Here is a 19,110-nt window from a genome sequence, read left to right on the forward strand (position 1 = left end):
AGTTACCTTACTCAGCCCATCAAAGAGGACATTGAAGTGGGGCAGCACAGCACCTCGGGCCACCTTGACGATGTTGTAGAGAGCCTCGCAAGCATAGTAGCGCAGCCTGCTGTCTGCGTCATTGAAGCAGGTCAGCACGGGCTCAATCAGTTCCTTCAGGTAGAGCCCTGAGTCCTGCAACAGGACAGGACAGGAGGAGACAGCTCAGAAGGGCTGGGTGCCTCAGAGATGCTCAGACCTCTGTGTGAGGGTGGAGCTTAAAGACCCTTCCCAAGCCAGCCTCCCTGAAAAGGGGCCATGCCCCAAGGCCACAAAGCCGGCCTTGTTAGGGTTAAGTGTGGAAAGAATGGTGACAAAATACAAGTCTGTAAGGCACTGCTGGGTCTCCAGTGGGAAGGTATGTAGACACTTCAGTCAGAATGCAGAATATCCCTGGTGTCTCTCTCTCAGGAGAAGGCCTACCTTGCCCAGGGCAATGGAGCAGGCAGCGAGGCCGATGAGGCCCCCTTTCCGGCTGTGGGGGTGCTGAGACAGGGCAAATTCCTGAGACAGGGTCTGGATCACATGCTTGATTTGAACAGTGTTGTTCTGGGCCACGAAGTCCCGTACCAGCCTGAAGAGAGAGCAAAGGGGGTTGGGGAAGGGAGAGGTGGACCTGACTACCCCTGCTGTGGCTGGCTCCGGGTTAGGAGCTGGGGTGAGGGGAGGTGACCTGTTTAGACAGTGGAATTATGAGTCAGCCTCTACGGACAGGTCCCCTCAGTTCTGCTGCTGGCTGGCTGTTCCCTTACTGGGGGTCTCAGTTTCCCTTTTTGTACAATGGAAAGAGGAACAGTGGAGCCATCTCACTTCTGGGAATCTGAGAAAATGCAAAACAATATCTCACTGGGGAGCAAAAAAAAAAACAAACAAAAAAAAACAAAAAAACACCAATGTTTTTTTCAGTGAGCAGTGGCCTCTATTATGGAGAAAGCTGTAGATAAGCCATTATTTCAGGGGTGGTGTGTATGTGTGCACATGCATGCATGTTGGGAGTAGAAGGAACACAGCACACTCCAGCTCTGACCTATTGGCAAAATCCAAATACAAGCAAAAAACTGTAGCAAAGTTGAGTATGTGCTACCATAGAAGCAAGGATGTCACAGACTGTCTGTGCACATCCAGGTAGGCTGACAGAGTGTTCCCATTTGAGTTGTATCTTAATAACATTAATAGGCAGGCATAGCAAGTTTTTAAAAAATAATTTTATTATTTATTTGAGAGAGAGAGAGAGAGAGAGAGAGAGAAATAGGCAGGGGGAAAGAAAGAGAATGGGTGCACCAGGGCCTCCAGCCACTGTAAATGGAACCCAGATGCCTATGTTCCCTTGTTCATCTGGCTTACGTGGGTCCTGGGGAATTGAACCTGGGTCCTTTGGCTTTGCAGTTAAGTGCCTTACCATTAAGCCATTTCTCTAGCCGAGCAATCAGTTGTTTTGAAAATATTTATTTATTTATTTGACAGAGAAAGAGGGAGAGAGGGAGAATGGGTGCGCCAGGGCCTCCAGCCACTCCAGATATGTGCGACCCCTTGTGCATCTGGCTAATGTGGTCCTGGGGAATTGAACCTGGGTCCTCTGGCTTTGCAGGCAAGTGCCTTAACTGGTAAGGCATCCCTCCAGTCCCCAGCAATCAGTTTTGGTTACTATAATGAAATTCCAAAGGCAGGGTACTAATCAAGAAAAGAGGTTTAGTTGGATCACAGATTAGGAGAAGGACATGGCACATCAGTTCAGTTCTGTTGAGGGTTCTTTTGGTCTCTACTGCCTTATGGTAATGGCTGAAGCATGTACAGGAAGGAAGGACAGCTTTATGGAGATGAAGGTGATGGATAAGCCAAAGACCTTTTGGAAGCTGTTGCTAGTTCACAGGCCCCAAGTCCAGAAGCAGCAGCTTGTAAGAGGCCTTGCAAGGATGGGTGTACACAGACCCATCTGCTCTCCCAAACTGGACAAACCAGCCAGGCGAAGCACAGTATTTCCCTAGGGCTTGTCTGAGTAGTTCTAGAGACAGCCCTGTGAGAAGAGCCCTACACATGCCCCAGATGACAGCTGAAGCATTGGTGGTTCAGTGGTAGAATTCTCGCCTGCCACGCGGGAGGCCCGGGTTCGATTCCCGGCCAATGCAGCATTCTCTTTTTGCCTTTTCCTGGCCAGTTTCCTTACACAGAGATCCTGGCAGGTGACCCAGATTCCTAAACCACAGAGGGCATGTGGCAGCCCAGAGAACTCATGGAGGGTGGCTGGGCTCTCCAGAAAAGTGGGACTGTTTGTGGACTGGCCTATATGCCTCCACCTGAAAGAGGAATCCACTGTGCTGCCCTCAGCCTGGGCCAGCCGCCAGCAGGCAGCTGCTGTGAAAGCTGAGAGCAGTGAAACAGCTTAGTACGAGCGGGATATTGGGGAGGACACACACAGCAGAGGCGAGACTTGCCCGTTTCTGTGTGCTTTTGCTACTTACTGAGGAGGAGGAACTTGAGCTCTCATTTCTGTCTCATGGCCTGAAGGCAAATCAAACACACACACATACACACCCACCCCCACCTTTCTGCTTTTCTGCTTCCTCCTGCTCTGGAACTGATGTGGCAGTGCCAGAGGCTGCTGGGCTCAAACTCTGACTCAGCATGTACACAAAGAAGATCTGGGATAGAGTTATAGGGAAGTACCACACAGCTGCTGACAGCTGGAGCACTGGTGGTTCAGTGGTAGAATTCTTGCCTGCCATGCAGGAGGCCCGGGTTCAATTCCTGGCCAATGCAGTAGCAACTTTCATGGTAGGGTCTCACTCTAGCCTAGCTGACCTGGAATTCACTATGTAGTCTCAGGCTGCCATCAAACTGATGGCAATCCTCTGGCTTTTTTTTTTTTTTTCAAATGTGAGAAAGTGAGAGCAAGAGTGACACAGAGAGGAAGAGAAAATTGGTATGTCAGGGCCTCCACCCACTGCAGTCTAACTCCAGATGCATGTGCTACCTTGTGTGCATGTGTGATCTTGTACGCTTGTGTCACCTTGTGCATCTGGCGTATGTGGGATCTGAAGAATCGAACATAGGTCTTGGGCTTCACAGGCAAGTACCTTAACTGCTAAGCCATCTCTCCAGCCCAGTAGCAAACTTTTTAATCCTAAGAATTTACACTGAATGCCTACAGAATTTGTAAGTAAGATCAGAGAATTGCAGATGACTTGATGTTTAAATGCCTTTCTTTTTGTATGTGTAATATGTGGCGTGTGTGTATGCTTATGGAGTTTGCACGTGTATGTACAGATGTGTGTGCCAGTGTGTGCTCGCAGAGGCCAGAGAATATCGGGTGTTCTTTCTCTATTGCTCATCTGGGTATTTCCTGGAGCCAGAGTCTCTCTGAATGGGAGCGTTGGTTTTTGCAAGCCCTAGAGATTCTCAGGTCTCCATTCCCCACAAGACTGGGGTTACAGATGTGTGTAGCCATGCCCAGATGTTTACATGAGCCTAGAGAATCAACTCAGGTGGTCGCAGGTCCTCAGAAGTATTCTTACTGCTGAGCAATTTCCGTACCCTTTAAGTTGTAATATTTTGTTTATTTATTTATTTATCTGACAGAGAAAGAGCAGGGAGAGAGAGAGAAAGAATGAATGGGTGCGCCAGGGCCTCTAGCCACTTCAAACAAACTCCAGACATGTGCAACCTCTTGTGCGTCTGGCTAAAGTGGGTCCTGAGGAATTGAACCTGTGTCCTTTTGCTTTGCAGGCAAACGCCTTAACTGCTAAGCCGAACCTCCAGTCCCCAGCCCTTGTGTTTTAAACGCCTTTGATGGCAAGTACTTTTCTAAATTTCACAAAGATCCAGAATCTACATGTGTTGTTCTCAAAGAATCCAGGAGGAGGGACTCACCACAGCCCACGGTGAGCAGGTGTGCCTCCCACTCATACCTCCAGCCCCTGGGGAAATAGGGTTCTGCTTCTTCATGGCACAGATTACAGCACTACCCAGAATAGGGGGACACAATGGCATCCTCCAGGCTCAGCCAGGATCCAAGAGGAGAGCTAGCCTCCCATCTCAGGCACCCCTGTTACTACACCTCTCCTGCCTCCTGTCGACTCCTAAACATTCACCAAGTAGCTAGGGAGCATCTCTAACACAGGACCTCCTCATACGGGATGGCCTCTGCTGGGGTAAGTGGAGTACTTCAGACCAGGACTGTGGCACAAACCAGGTAAGAAGAGTGACAGGTGAGTTAAGGTGGCAAGAAAGAGAATGGCTACCAATGGGAGAAAGTGCCATGTGGCCTTCTGTGGGTCAGCCCTGGGGAGGGCTCTGAAGCTCTGGGGGGTGCTTGGAGGAGGCAGGAGGGCCAGGCATTTGCTTTGGCAGAAGCAAGGCCAAAGTGGAGGGGAAATGACAGGGTTGGAAAAGTAGCTACAGCAATACAGGACCCTATGTACTTGGTAAAGGCACTGACGTCTCACTTTGGTGGCAGTGAGGTGCCACAATGGGTGGTGAGCATGGACACCTCGGAACTTTTGGAGCAGTCTACAGCCGTGGGTGGACCTGAATGGTGCTAAAGATGCTCTGAAGTCAGAAAAGGCTCAGAGTGGCTAAAAGGTGAAGGGAATGTGGCCCTGGAGTCAGAGCAAGAGGGCACTCTGAAGGAAGATGAGCAGTAGGATATTTGTGCTTGGCACCCTTGTGACCCACTGGCACCTTTATACTTTGCTAGACATTATCTGGTCTATAAAGGCTCAATTTTGGCACTCTAGGTCCTTATAAAGCCCATTCAAATACTATGATCACAGGAACTCTAACTATTTAAGGGCAGGATTTTCCTTATCGCCAGGAAAACCGTTGGTAGACAAGCAATGGCTCCCTCTGGAGGGGAAACTATTCAAGCACATTCCTATCAATATCACCAGCCTGGAGAGCAACAGGCTGTCCTGGGACTAAACCTGTCCCATGAATCAAGCCCACCCTTAGCTGACATGTGCAGCAGTCAAAACATGGCCAGGTGGCCTCTCTAGCCTGCCCACCCGCCAGCGTCATCTTTCACTCCAGCCGGCCCCACCTTCCTGTCATCCCCCTGCTCGCCTCATACTCAGCCTGCACTTGTCACGTGCCAAACCTCTGGGAACCTTCCACTCTTGCCTGCACTCCATCCAGCCTGCAGTATCCAGCTCAGGAACAGCCCCCTGATATTACCAACTAGCCCATGAAGTGAGCAATTCCTGAATGCTGAAGAACCCAGTGACCCTTCACTCTGCGCCCAGCAATGCGCACATGGACGTTTGCCTCCACCTCATCTTGATCAAGGCCTGTGGACTGTGCCACAAGGCTCTACACAGCTACCCCCAGTTTAGTGTTGTGCATACAGTAGATGGAAAATCAGCACACTTCTGCTAGTGGGTTCAGACTGTGAAGGCTGGCAGAGTTGATGGATGGCATGAGCCACAGGGAAAACCCCCATACTGCCATACTGGTGGCATGAGATGGCATGCGAATCTGACCTGATCTGTCAGACTAATTGACATGGCATTTGATGGTACTGAGTCTTTCCTGTGGCTAAGGAGACACACACATCGGGATGTGACCTGAAGCACTCCTGCCGAGGGGCAGTGAGCTTCAAGTCCTCTTGGAGGCTTCTAAACTGGGAGCTCCCAGTCTGGCCGGCAGCTTGCTCTCACTACTCGGCAGGGGGATGCAGAGAGAAGAAAAGCAACTACAAGGGAAGCAGAGTAAGTGAAACTTAACAGCAGGTACCCCATAGAGGTTCAGTCTCTCTTCAAAGCCTATACATTGTTTCTGCTTTCATCTACATTGTGGGAACCAGAGGTGGAAGGTCTGAGGTTGAACTCATTTTGAAGTTAATATCTGGCCCAGAAACTCTTGCTATCATGAATTCGTGGGGCCCTTCAGCGACACAAAAGCCTCCCGGCTTTACTCTTCTATATACATCGGAGAAGAGACTCTGCTGCTGCCAGGTTTCCCCACAAAGCACTGAAAACCCTTTTGGTGAGACAGTTCACTAGTGGTGCAGTGTTCTCTACGGGCTGTTCAGAGCCTCCATTTGTAATTGATTGAAGGTGGCACAAGTTGGCAGGCACCCATATCCCAAAAGAAACAAGCTCAAGATGGGCCAGCACCAGGCTCCACAACAACCAGGATATCATAGAGACTGCAACACCAGCTATCCTGCCCTGAGAGAAGGAGCCACAGGCAAGGAAGGGTGCATTAAGATTGCCTCAGTCAAGAGAAAACCAGGGGCCACAATGTGCTACACAGCCGCAGTCCTGCACTGGAACCCTTGGCCTGTGTAACACAGTGCTAGTCAAGGGTGAGGAGCATTGAGTCAGCCACTTTCGGAGGACTCATTCTGTTATGGATTTCACAGATCAGTTTATTCCTCCAGATAACCTCTTACTACAGCTGTAACTGTGCTCATCTTCTAGATCTGAGCAGCCCTAAAGGAATCACGTTCCTTTCTCAGGGTCACAGACAGGTCTGAACCCTTGACATCAACAAAGCCTACATCCTTTCAACACATCAGTTTCTTCTTCCCATCTTCTGGAGTCACTGTAGCTGCAAACAACATGCTCGATTTCAGTGTTAGTTCCCTCATGCAGACAGAGACCCTCAAGTGACATGTTGCTTTCTCCACACATCCTGCTCTTCAGTGCTCAGGCACCCCCCAAGCATTCCTCTAAACTCACAAGGGATGCAGATGAGGTGTGTACTTGAGATGTGCTGAAATGGAGCCTGACAGTTGGCCTCTATGGTGAAGGCAAGAAATGGGTAACTACTGGCTGAGCACTTACTATATGCCAGGCAACATGTGTAATCTAATTTAAGCTTAAAAACCAGATACCCAGCTAGGTACCTAATGAAGACTCAGTTGACAGCTGAGGTAACTAACTGGGGTTAAGAAAAGACAAGGCTACACAACCTGGAAAGATTAGTAAAAACAAGAGTTTTATATTGTGTTTTGGTGAAATCAGACAATGCATATCACAAACTCAACAGTACCAAGGCCAAGTTAGAACCAGAGAGAAAAAATGATTTAAATCTGCCACCCAAGACTGCTCATTCAATGTTGACCGAGAACCTATTCTTCTCTTGGCTCAAAGGAGGATAAAAAGACAAAACCAGAGGTAACACCTTTGTTGTGAAACTTTCAGTGTGGATTTGGGGCTTTCCCTCTCCTCGCAAGTCCAGTGATCTGTTTTCGCTGTGTGACATACTTTTTATGTGACATATGTATTCAGATAGCACATCCAGGCTGCTATTTCCCAAAGAGGATCTGAGTAAACATCTCCATCTGCTTCACTGAACATCGCAGTAATTTGGTTTCCATTTGCTCACACGCTTCCAAGTAACTGAATGGGAAGTGAACACATACCTCAAGGACAGACCAAAGATCTTCCGACAAGGCCTGAGACTTAACTGACTAAACACATACTGAACATCAACTGGATATGACCAGAGGAGAAATAAGGTTTGATTTTAGGTGACAACAACTGTGACCACTTAATAAGTGCTTTCCTGACAGCACAACAAAATACCACTGACATTCTTCCTTTGAAAAACTGATATAATTCACATACCAAAAATTCACTTCCTTAAAAGTATACAATACAGTGTTTTGTTTTGTCTTTTTAGTAAATTTACAGTTGTTCAACCATGACAACAACTTAAGGACATTTCTATCACCCCAAGCTAAACAAACTCTGTACCCCTTTAGCTGTCATTCCTCTTTCCTCTCAAGCCCTGGCAGCCATATTCTTCTGTCTCTAGTGTGCTGCTTCTAGAAATTTCATATAAATGAAATCATACCACACAGAGCTTTTTGTGACTATAGCTTCTTTCACTCAGCATGTTTGCAAGGTGTATATGTGTGTGTGTGTGTGTGTGTGTGTGTGTGTGTGTACGCGTGTGTTTTGTTTTTGAAGATGAGGAAACTTAGGCACAATGAGGTTCAACCAGAGATCACAAACGCAAGGGTTGGGCAGGCATCACATGAGGCCAATTGAGGTACAGGTGACAGACTCAGGAGAATTTGCCAGGGAGAGGGTAAAGGGCTAGGTCCTGCCAATCTGCTGAACAGGGATGTGAGCTCCCTTACACAAGCCACAGCTTCTAATTCCTTAAGAGAAGCCAGAAGCCTGAATTTCATTATGAACATTATCAATTTAAAATGATCTGTGAGGGCTGGAGGGATGGCTTAGCAGGTAAGGCATTTGCCTGCAAAGCCAAAAGACCCAGGTTTGATACCCTAGGACCCACATTAGCCAGATGCACAAGGAGGCACATGTTTGTTTGCAGTGGCTGGAGGCCTTGGTGTGCCCATTCTCTCTCTCCCTCTTTATCTGTCAAACAAACAAATAAATACTCTAAAAAGGTTAAATAAATAAATGGATAAAAAAATAAAATGATCTATGATCTAGGTGATACCAAAACAGTCTATAGGCAGGACATAGTTCCTGAATAGCAGTCTCTGAGCCTTGGAATAAGCAACTTTCTGAAGGCCCCACTTCCAATAAATGAGAGCTGAGTGGAAATTTTGATCCAAACTACAAATTGGCACAAGCCAGTCAGGGACTCCTCCATACTTCAGCACACCTGGGGGAATCATTCAGGAGCTCTGGGCCTCAACCTCCCTAGAACTCTCACAGGGTATCTACATTTACTGGAACTTATGGTGCAAACAAGATTGTATGCATGCGTGTAGTCTATGCTTAGAGACAAAATTGAAAGCTCAGGAACACTAGAGACCTGGCCATGAAGGATGTTATCTCCCCCAACCAGAAGCAAGAGGGAGTAGCACCACCTCCACAGTGTCTGGCAGTCTTTTTCATAAGCCAGAATGCTTGCTGACATCTCTCCTACATGTGGCCAGGAAAGGATAGATGAGGGTCTTACAGGCCTTTTTATTTGGAATGATCAATGACTATCTCTTGAAATCAAGAGGCCATAAACCCAAAGTGGTCATTCTAAAATCCTAACCTGAATGCCTTAGTCTCTGGAAAACTGTATGGCTCTGTTGAACCCAGGTGGTAGAGGGACAGCTCGCCAGGCCTTGTGTGCAACAGGCTCCCAATATTTGCCATCAGATTCTGGTCACAATACCAGACTAGCACAATGGAGTCAAGCATCTCTCTTGCTCTCTGCATTTTTAGTACTTAGGAGGCCTGTCAGGACTATAAAGCACCTTAACCTTTCACTGGAACACTTTCTGCAGCACTGGCTGTCATTTGAACAGACTGGCTATGGAAAACTGAAAATTGCAGCTAAAACTACCAGAGATGTCCAAGTCTGAAATTTATTACAACTAAGTTCTCTTTTTAGTAGGGAAAACCACTCACAATAGTGGGGAAACCTTTTTGTTAGTTTGGAGTAAGGGCCTCGCTATGTAGCCTAGGCTGGCCTCAACATGTGATCTTCCTGTCTTAGGATCTCTAGTGCAGAGATTACAGTTGTGTATACCATGCCTGGCTTGTGGAGAAGTCTTTTGAGACAGATGAGTCCAGGTTTTGTATTCAGGTTCTGGCTGTGAAATGCTAGAAAGATGACCTAACAAGGAGACCCTGCTTTCTCATCTGTAAAATAGGTAACTAATGCCACCCAGTTCATGGGGCAGCTAAGCAAAGTAAGGAGATGAGGGCTGACAACTGCTGGCCAAAAGCAGCTTGTTTCCATCCCTCTGTACCCTCCCTCTACCAAATGCACTGCTTCACATAGATTTCACTGTGACCACCGAGGAGCAGTGACTGAACTGCCCTCTACCTCCAACTTCATGTGCTAAAGTGTTAACCCCCAGATAAGTATATAAGCCTATAAAAAAATCAAAGTTGGAAGAGGTCATGATGGTGCCTCTGATCTCACAGGATTAGTGTCCTTATAAGAGACACAAGGGTCAACTTTCCCCATTCCCCAAAAAAAAAAAAAAAAAAAAAAAATCACGCGGGCATACTTATGCTGTGGCAGCCACCTACAAGTCAGGAGGAGGGCCCCTCAGAATGAAACCACCTTGATTTTGGGTTTTCCAGTCTCCAGAACAGGGAGAAATACATTGTTATTGTGGAAGTCACCCAGCCCGTGGTTGTATTTTGACTAATAAGACCATATTTGTACGCTTAGTGGGGGCTTTTGAGAAAAGTTCAAAGCACACTTAACAACTCAACTTGCATAATCTCCCCTTACCTTCTTACCCTCTGCAGAAATGGACAATTCCAAGTAGAGAACACGACTGTGCCAGGGAAGCCTGAAACCCCTCCTTGAAACTCCTTGTAAATCATAAAGCAGTCTTACATCTGCCTTCAAAATTTGTATTCCAGTCTCAGGAGTTTATTGCACACCTCACAGAGACTGCTGGGCTTGGTGTGGGAAAGTGAGGAGCAAACCAGGTCTTCAGTCTCCTGCCGCAAGTAAGAGATAATGTGAAGGTGGGGTCCTACCTCCACAGAGCTCAAGGTCTAGGAGCAGGGACAGAGAACAATAGTAGTTAAGGTGTACAAATTTTCTACACAAGCGCTGTATCATTGATCTGTATCACCAGAACTATCCCCAGAACTGTACCAGGTTTTTACTGGCTACTTTAATAAATTATCACAAACTTAATAGCTTAGGATACCAATTTATTATGGGTCTTACTGAACTCATTGGGGTATGGGAAGAGCAACTTTATATTCTGGTTCTACAGGGTTATCTGGTTTCTTATACATTCTAGAGGCGGCCACAGTGTTTGGCCAGTGTTCTCTTATATCTTCAAGGCCAGGGATGGCTGCTTGAGTCTTACATCACTCTGGTAACTCTTCTGCTTACCTCTTCCACAATGAAGGATGTTTAGGTTTACACTGGGCCCATCTGGTTAATCTAGGATATTCTCCCTAGTTTAAGGTCACCTGATTAACAACCTTGATTACATCTGCTATAGTATATCACATTTTCACAGCCTCAAAGGATCAGGACATCTTTGGGAGGCCATTATTCTGCCAATCAAAAAGTGTAAGAGGGCTGGAGAGATGGCTTAGCGGTTAAGCGCTTGCCTGTGAAGCCTAGGGACCCCGGTTTGAGACTCGGTTCCCCAGGTCCCACATTAGCCAGATACACAAGGGGGCGCATGCATCTGGAGTTCGTTTGCAGAGGCTGGAAGCCCTGGCGCGCCCATTCTCTCTCTCTCCCCTTTATCTGTCTTTCTCTCTGTGTCTGTCACTCTCAAATAAATAAATAAAAAATTTTTAAAAAAGTGGTAAGAGCAGTACTGATACAAAACAATTACAAGCAATTAAAATAATTATGTAATAAGTCTCTGTATGTATACTATGTAATAGTATAATGAATGCAGTGCTTCACTAAGCACTTTTCCAATGTTAATTTTGGTAACCAAATACCTCTATGACTACTATTATTTTTCTTCTTACACAGCTAGGACACTGGAGTTAGTTTGCTCAGGGTCATATAACCAGTGAACAGGAGTTTGATCTCCAATTAATGAGCTCCAGAGCCGGTGCTTAACGACTCCACCACATGGTTTCTAAGAAACTGTGTCAGAGGGGCTATTTACCTAAGAATAGGACTAGGAACTTTTGTTTCTGAAGCATGTGAGCTGGTTTATCTGCTCTACAAGCAACTGCCAATATTCTGACTTTTCTTTTATAGGCTGTCTGCAGGAGTTAACTAACTAATAGGCTGTTTAGCTGAGGGTGAGTGTGACTAGACCACATGAAAAATATACAAATATGGATTCTACATGTGGAATAGATGGTTTATGAAGCCAAGGTTTCTCAAACTTTAATACATGTGATAGTCACACACAGTGATCTTGTTGAAGTGAAGGTTCTCATCTTGTAGGTCTGGCTGGAGTCAAGCTTGGGTCTCTCTCCAGTTGCTGTCTGGAGGCTACTTATTTTTTCCCCGAGGTAGGGTCTCACTCTACCCCAGGCTGACCTGGAATTCACTACGTAGTCTCAGAGTGGCCTCAAACTCATGGCGATCCTCCTACCTCTGCCTCTTGAGTGCTGGGATTAAAGGCATGCGCCACCATGCCCAGCTTACAGGCTACTTTTGAGCAACAAGTACTCTTCTGCTTCCCCATCCAAACTGATCATTCATTTGAATGTGTGCCAAATGCTACTAGGCACTATACTAAGTGTAGAAGATAAAAGTTTCTGCTCTTAAGGAGTTCACAGTAAAGGCTCTAGGGAGTGTCTCTGAATTCCACAAATCAAGGGCAATATCTAATACAAAATGAACCCCATTAATGACAGCATCCTTACAGAACTGTCTGCAGAGAGAACTCATACAGATGGTGTCAGAAGCAGTGTAAAAGAGATTGAGTAAAGCAAAGGGGGAGGGAGGGCTAATCAAAATCTAAGAGGATACAAATATATCATATGGAATCCTCCGGTTTTGGACAATGGAACACTCAGAAGTCATAGATCGTTGCTAGAAAATTTTCAGTGCCAGGGATGGGATACCTCCAGTGAGTTGTTAGCCAGGGAGGTCCCTGATGCCCCCAAAACATTATAAGCCATTGCTGAGGCCTTGGTTTCCAACGAGGAATCGATGGTAAGACCCTATTGCTGAAGACTCCACATACTTGGGCTGCAAGTCCACTGAGAAATCCTGTTGGAACTGAGCTGATAACCTCCTCCATGTAGACTAGCTGACAGAAAGCTAGAAGTCATTCTACATGTAGTTCAATGGGAGAAAGAGATACCACCAGTGAAGACACTCATCAGTGGACACTGCAAGCCTTATAATTGGCCAGCCAGGCCAAATGAGCCAGCAGGTGCAATAGTGGCATGTCTGTCATGTTGGAAACCAACTGCCCTCTAATTGGACTGAAGCCCTGCTCCATGGGAGGGAATACATCCCTGATACTGAAAACTTCAAGCAGGGGTAGTCATGAGCTCTAGGGGTGTAAAATTTGCTGATGTCTGGATAAAATACTATGCTTATCAAGCTGCCCAATAAGTACTTCTCTTAATATTCATACCCTTGTATTAATGCTACTCTCACTTTGGGTAGAGCATCCTCTCTTTTCAGATGGCAGTGACCTTGGGACGACTCAGAAGGTACCATAGTGCTGGAAAGAAGTGACTGGAGTACTGCGTAACATTTTTTTTTTTTTTAATTATTCTCTCCATCAATCTCTGGAGAGAAATTTACCCTAATTTCTTCTTCTCTATTTTATTTTTATTTTATTTATTTGAGAGCAACAGACAGAGAGAGAAAGAGACAGAGAGAGAGAGAGAGAGAAAGACGTGCCAGGGCCTCCAGCCACTGCAAACAAACTCCAGACACATGTGCTCCTTGTGCATCTGGTTAACATGGGTCCTGGGGAATCGAGCCTCGAACCGGGGTCCTTAGGCTTCACAGGCAAGTGTTTAACCGCTAAGCCATCTCTCCAGCCCCTGCGTAACATTTTGATCACACCTTCCAAGGCTCAGGGCCTAATGCGGAAGAGGTGGCGGAAAGAATGTAAGTGCCAAAGGAAGGGTAGGACTCCTTACAACGTGCTTCCTCCAGACATAAAATGGCCTGGATATCCATGACCTCATAGTGCCTGACAGTACCTAAACAAGACCATCATAAGAGGAAAAGATCATGACATCAAAATAAGAGAGAGACTGATTGAGATGGGAGGGGATATGATGGAGAATGGAATTTCAAAGGGGAAAGTGGGGAGAGGGAGGGTATTACCATGGGATATTTTTTATAATCATGGAATGTTAATAAAAATTGAGAAAAAATAAAATAATTGGGTTTTTTTAAAAAAAGCATCATAAAAGCTGAGATGCCACACTCCTGTTGAAGGTACCAGCAGATGACTCAAGCCAGTACAAAGGCAGATACTTCTGAGGAGCTGAGTGGGGGGATGAACAAAACTGGGTGTCAGTTCCAGTCTGTTATCATAAGCATTCCTCAAAGGCCCATGTGTTAAAGGCTTGGCTCCCAATTTGACACTATTGGAGATGATAAGACATTTCAGAGGCAAGGTCTTGAGACATTACAGAGGAAGTGGCGGATTACCTATGAGTCCTGCTGTGGTTGTTTGATTCAGGTGTCCCTAATAAACTTATGTGTTCTGAATGCTAGGTTCCCAGCTGATGGAGATTTGGGAATTAGCGCCTCCTGGAGGGAGTGTATTGTTTTGCTTGGACTGGTGTTAAATGGGTGTTAAAGCCAGTTTCCCCAAGCCAGTGTTAGGCACACTCTCCTGTTGCTATTGTCCACCTTATGTTGTCCAGGGGGTGATGATGTCCACCCTCTGCTCATGCTGTCATTTTCCCTGCCATCATGGAGCTTCTCCTCAAGCCTGTAAGCCAAAATAAACTTCTTTTCCCCACAAGCTGCTCTTCATTGGGTGATATCTACCCAGCAATGCAAACCTGACTGCAACAGTAAAGTGATACCGAGGAGTGGGATTGCTGCTAGACACACGACTGTGTGGCTTTAGCCTTTTGGGGCTGATTTTCAAGAGGAATGTGGAAGCATTTGAAACCTTGGCCTAAGAGATGCCTTGTAGTGCTGTAAGTACAGCTTGATAGACCATTCTGGTCAGAGGTGAAAGTCCTGAATGCAGTTAAGAACTGGACTGTGAGAGTGCGAAAGAGCTTTGCTTGGACTGGGCTAGCAGCTTGTGTGAAAAGCTTGTTGTTATGTCTGTGTCCTGAGAAGTTGTGCAGGGTTGCTCTGTGTAGAAATGAACTGGAGTGAGCAGAGGGATATGGCCCAGAAAAAATGAAATCTTTGGGCCTAAACTGCTGCCCACTCACCTGCAAATTGTTTGAGAGATTACAACCATTGACATTGGGCCAGCTGACCTGCACTGTGGCAACAGGAAGAATGCTGACTCTTCTGAAGGGGCCTGAGTGTTCAAGGAGTGTCCTGTTCTTCAAAGTCTGCTTTACTCCCCGCTGGCTTAACAAATTGGCACCCTACCTGGTATTGTGGAGTACAAGAAATGCAGGAAAGAGAGGGCCATTAAGTTTGCAACATGGTCTTGTGTTTTGGAAATGGCCATAGGCAGTGTGAAGCAGGTTTGCTGGTTGCCTGCATGGAGACGCCATGGGGCCATGAGGATAAACCATGGATTGCATTGGAGACCCAGTGGAGATGCCGGGACCATGCGATGGCTCCTAAGGAAAGTTGCTAGCCCTGATGAAGTTTTCCAGGACTGTGAGTAGCCTAGCTGGAGGGGTAGAATTGGAATACCAGAGACTTGTTGCTGGTTAGAATGATCAGACTTGGAGATTTGTCACTGGCTAGAGTTGTTGAACTTGGGAGTTATAGTTTGATGTATGCCCTGGTTATTTTAAATCTTGTATTGGTTGAATATTTCTTTGCTATGCGCAATGCCATCTTTTGCAGTGTGAATGTTTATTCTGTGCCATTATGGGTTTTGGGGGGATTTTTTGGTATTATGGCTCAGTTTAAAGATCTTGGACTATGGGGAGGTATGAACATCACTGGAATTGATAAACACTATGGGGACTTTTAAATTGGACTGAATGCACCGTATCATGCATGGATATCAGTTTATGGGGGCCAGGGGCAGAATGTGGTAGTTTGATTCAGGTATCCCCAATAAACTTAGGCATTCTGAATGCTAGGTTCCCAGCTGATGGAGATTTGGGAATTAATGCCTCCTGGAGGTAGTATATTGTTGGGAGCAGGCTTATGGGTGTTATAGCCAATTTCCCCAAGCCAGTGTTGGGCACACTCTCCTGTTGCTATGGTCCACCTTATATTGGCCAGGGGGTGATGTATACCCTCTGCTCATGCCATCTTTTTTCTCCTGCCATCATGGAGCTTCCCCTCAAGCCTATAAGCCAAAATAAACCTCTTTTCCCCACAAGCTGCTCTTGGTTGGGTGATTTCTACCAGTAATACAAACCTGACTGCAACACCTGCTCTCACTGCTAGCCTGAGAACCTCCTCTAGGGAGATGGGGGTAGACACTGAGGAGACTCAAAACTCCTTAAAGCAGAGAAATCAAAGGCTGTTGAGAGCTCAGCACTAAAGGAGACACAATATGCCTTCCAAGTCTCAGGAACACTGTCAAAGAGGGGGCAGAAAGAATGTAAAAGCCACAGGGTGGGAAGGTGTATTCTGAGGTCTTCTCTTCCTCCCGGCACACAGAGGTTGGTACATTCATGACCCCACAGTAAATATCGATAACCCCACTGAGGAGGATCCTCAGTGGAATGGGGTTGAGGGAGAAGGAACATAAGAGTATAACCTGATGGGAACATGATCAATATGCAATATATTCATACAATAAAGTTCTCAATTAAAAGAAGATGAGCCAGGTGTGGTGATGAATGCCTTTAATTCCAGCATTCAGAAAGCAGATGTAGGAGGATCACTGTGAGTTCAAGGCTATTCTGAGACTACATACTGAATTCCAGGTTAGCCTGGGCCAGAGTGAGAACCTACCTCAAAAAAAAAAAAAAAAAAAAAAAAAAAAGCTGGGTGTGGCAACACACACCTTTAATCCCAGCACTTGGGAGGCAGAGATAGGAGGATCCTCATGAGTTCGAGGCCACCCTGAGACTACATAGTGAATTCCAGGTCAGCCTGAGCTGGAGTGAAACTCTACCTCAAAAGAAAAAAAAAAAAAAAAAGAAGAAAGAAAGGAAGAAAAAAGAAAAAGGTGATACTTATTGGGAGTTCTTCCAGTCATTGAAAATGTTCTTCTGACCCCAGCAATTCTTCTTCCTCTTTCTAGATTTGACCATGAGGTAAAGGTTTTCGCTCCATCACAGGAACCTTAACCACGATGAGCTGCTTCACCACAGGCTCCAAAGCAATAAGACAAACTGACTATGAATTGTAACCTCAAAATCTGTGAGCCAAAATAACATTCTCTTTTCAGGTTTTCTGTTAAACCTCAGGCATTTAATACAGTATTGGAAAGCTGGCCAAAACACAGTGCAGATTCCAAGAAACCAAACCAAACCCAGATATACAAGCATATGATCATCTTTGAGTTTCCTTACTGTACATGGTAATTCTCATTAGGACTTGCTAGCACTGAAAAGTCAGGGGGAAAAAAAACAAACAGAAAGCCTGTATCATGAAAGCAGTTAAGAAAGTGGTGCCCTATTTACATAATGAAGTTCTCTTCAGCAGTAAAGAAAAATGAAATTTGCAGGGAAATGGATGATTCTGGAAAGGATTATACCAAGTGAGGTAACTCAGGCCCAGAAAACCAAATGTTGTATGTTCTCTCTCATATGTTGATCCTAGCTACAAATGTTTAGACTTGTGAGTTGAAACCAAAAATGGGTAACAGAGGCCAGTAAGCTGGCAAAAAGGTATAAGAGAGGGAAGAGAGGAAAGGACTTAAGGGGATGGTGTTGTATATACATAAGCAGAATAGATTACAGGGAGTGGAATGGCCTAAGCGAGGCCAGGGGGAGAGATTGCAAAAAAGAAGGGTGGGAGAAGGGTCAATCAAAATGCAAGATATTCTGAAGAAGACATATGAAAGCTTATTTTTTTTTCCTTGGATAATATCCAGAAGCCATAGATTGTTACTAGAGAATTTTCACTGCCAGGGATGGGATACCTTCCAGTGAGCTGTTGGCCAGGGAGGTCCCTGTTGCCTCCAAAACATTACAGGCTATTGCTAAGGCCCTTGGTTTCCCACCAGAAACAGATGGTAAGACGCTATTGCTGAAGCCTCCACATGCCTGGGCAGCAAGGTCACTGAGAAATCAAGCTGGGGCTAAGCTGAAAACCTTCTCTCTGTAGACCAGCTGAATGAAAGCTGGAAAAAGCTGTACTCCTTATGGAAGACAGAAGTCATCAGTGGTTAAAACAGTGGACACTGGAAGCCTCAAGTTTGGCCAGACAGGCCAAATGACAGAATGGGTACACAAGTGGCATATGTGTTCTGGGGAAACCAACTGCTCTCTAATTGGACTGAAGGTCTGCTTTATGGGAGGGAATACATGCCTAGTACTGAAAACCTTACCAAAAGCCTAATAAAGCCTATGGCAGGGGAGGTCATGAGATTAGGGGTGTAAAGCTTGCTCTTGTCTGGCTAAATACATATATTATGCTCACAAAACTGCCCTGTAAGCACTACACTTAATGCTCATATTCATCTATTAATGCTACTCTCACCTTTTGTTAGAGAAGCTTCTCTTTTCAGATGGTGGTGACCACTGGGATAACCCAAAAGGCAACATAGTAATGAGAAGTGACAAAGGAGTGCCCAGCATTGAAACATCTCTGTCACACCTTCCAAGGCTCCATTGTGGAATAGGTGGCAGAAAAAATGTAAGAGCCAAAGGAAGGGTATGAGTCCTTACAATGCAACTGTCCAGACAGAAATTGGCCTCGCTATCCATGACCTCACAGTACCTATAAATGCCTTCACAAGACCCTCATAATAGGAGGCAAAGACGATGACATCAAAATAAAAGACTAACACAAAGAGGGAAGGGATATGATGGAGAGTGGAACTGTGAAGGGCAAAGCGGGTGGGAATTAGCATGGTTTATTGTCAATAAAAAAATTATACATTAAAAAATGTGGTAACTGGGCTGGAGAGATGGCTTAGCGGTTAAGCACTTGCCTGTGAAGCCTAAGGACCCCCCCGGTTCAAGGCTCGATTCCCCAGGACCCACGTTAGCCAGATGCACAAGGGGACACACGGATCTGGAGTTCGTTTGCAGTGGCTAGAAGCCCTGGCGTGCCCACTCTCCTCTCTCTCTCTCTCTCTGCCTCTTTCTCTCTGTTGCTCTCAAATAAATAAATAAAAATAAACAAATTTTTAAAAATGTGGTACCTGATTTGAGAAGCAGCTAGAATGGAAAAGCTGAATATCAGAGCTATTGGGAGAGTCTGAACCAAACCCAAACCTTTAGTTTAAGAGAAAGGGAGCTTTTCTGAACTGCAGAGATTTTGCACCTTCAATCTGAAGACAACTGGTTGTTAAAACTGATGGAGTGCTACTGGCATCTAGTGGGAAGAGACCAGAGATACTGCTAAAAATCCTACAAGGCACACAATTGCCACTACAACCAAAAATTATGTATCCTAAAATTTCAATAGTGCTGAGGTTAAGAAATCCTGAGACAGGGCTGGAGC

General features: G+C 45.7%; 1 protein-coding gene and 2 non-coding genes across 3 annotated transcripts in view; 2 read left to right on the forward strand and 1 right to left on the reverse strand.

The window, feature by feature from the left end:
* Vac14 (VAC14 component of PIKFYVE complex) overlaps positions 1–19,110 on the reverse strand; it is a 131,300-nt gene that overhangs the window by 111,044 nt on the left and 1,146 nt on the right. Inside the window, exons 2-3 of the mRNA XM_004659566.2 lie at positions 463–613; positions 7–174 (exon numbers count right to left, since the gene is read on the reverse strand). Coding sequence (XP_004659623.2) covers positions 7–174; positions 463–613 — 319 coding nt within the window. The remainder of the gene's footprint in view (positions 1–6; positions 175–462; positions 614–19,110) is intronic.
* Trnag-gcc lies at positions 2,095–2,165 on the forward strand. The gene has a single exon. It is a non-coding gene; the product is annotated as a tRNA-Gly (tRNA).
* Trnag-gcc lies at positions 2,726–2,796 on the forward strand. Its single transcript has one exon. It is a non-coding gene; the product is annotated as a tRNA-Gly (tRNA).

The sequence above is a fragment of the Jaculus jaculus genome, chromosome 1, assembly GCF_020740685.1.
Source record: "Jaculus jaculus isolate mJacJac1 chromosome 1, mJacJac1.mat.Y.cur, whole genome shotgun sequence".
In the NCBI taxonomy this organism is placed as follows: Eukaryota; Metazoa; Chordata; class Mammalia; order Rodentia; family Dipodidae; genus Jaculus; species Jaculus jaculus.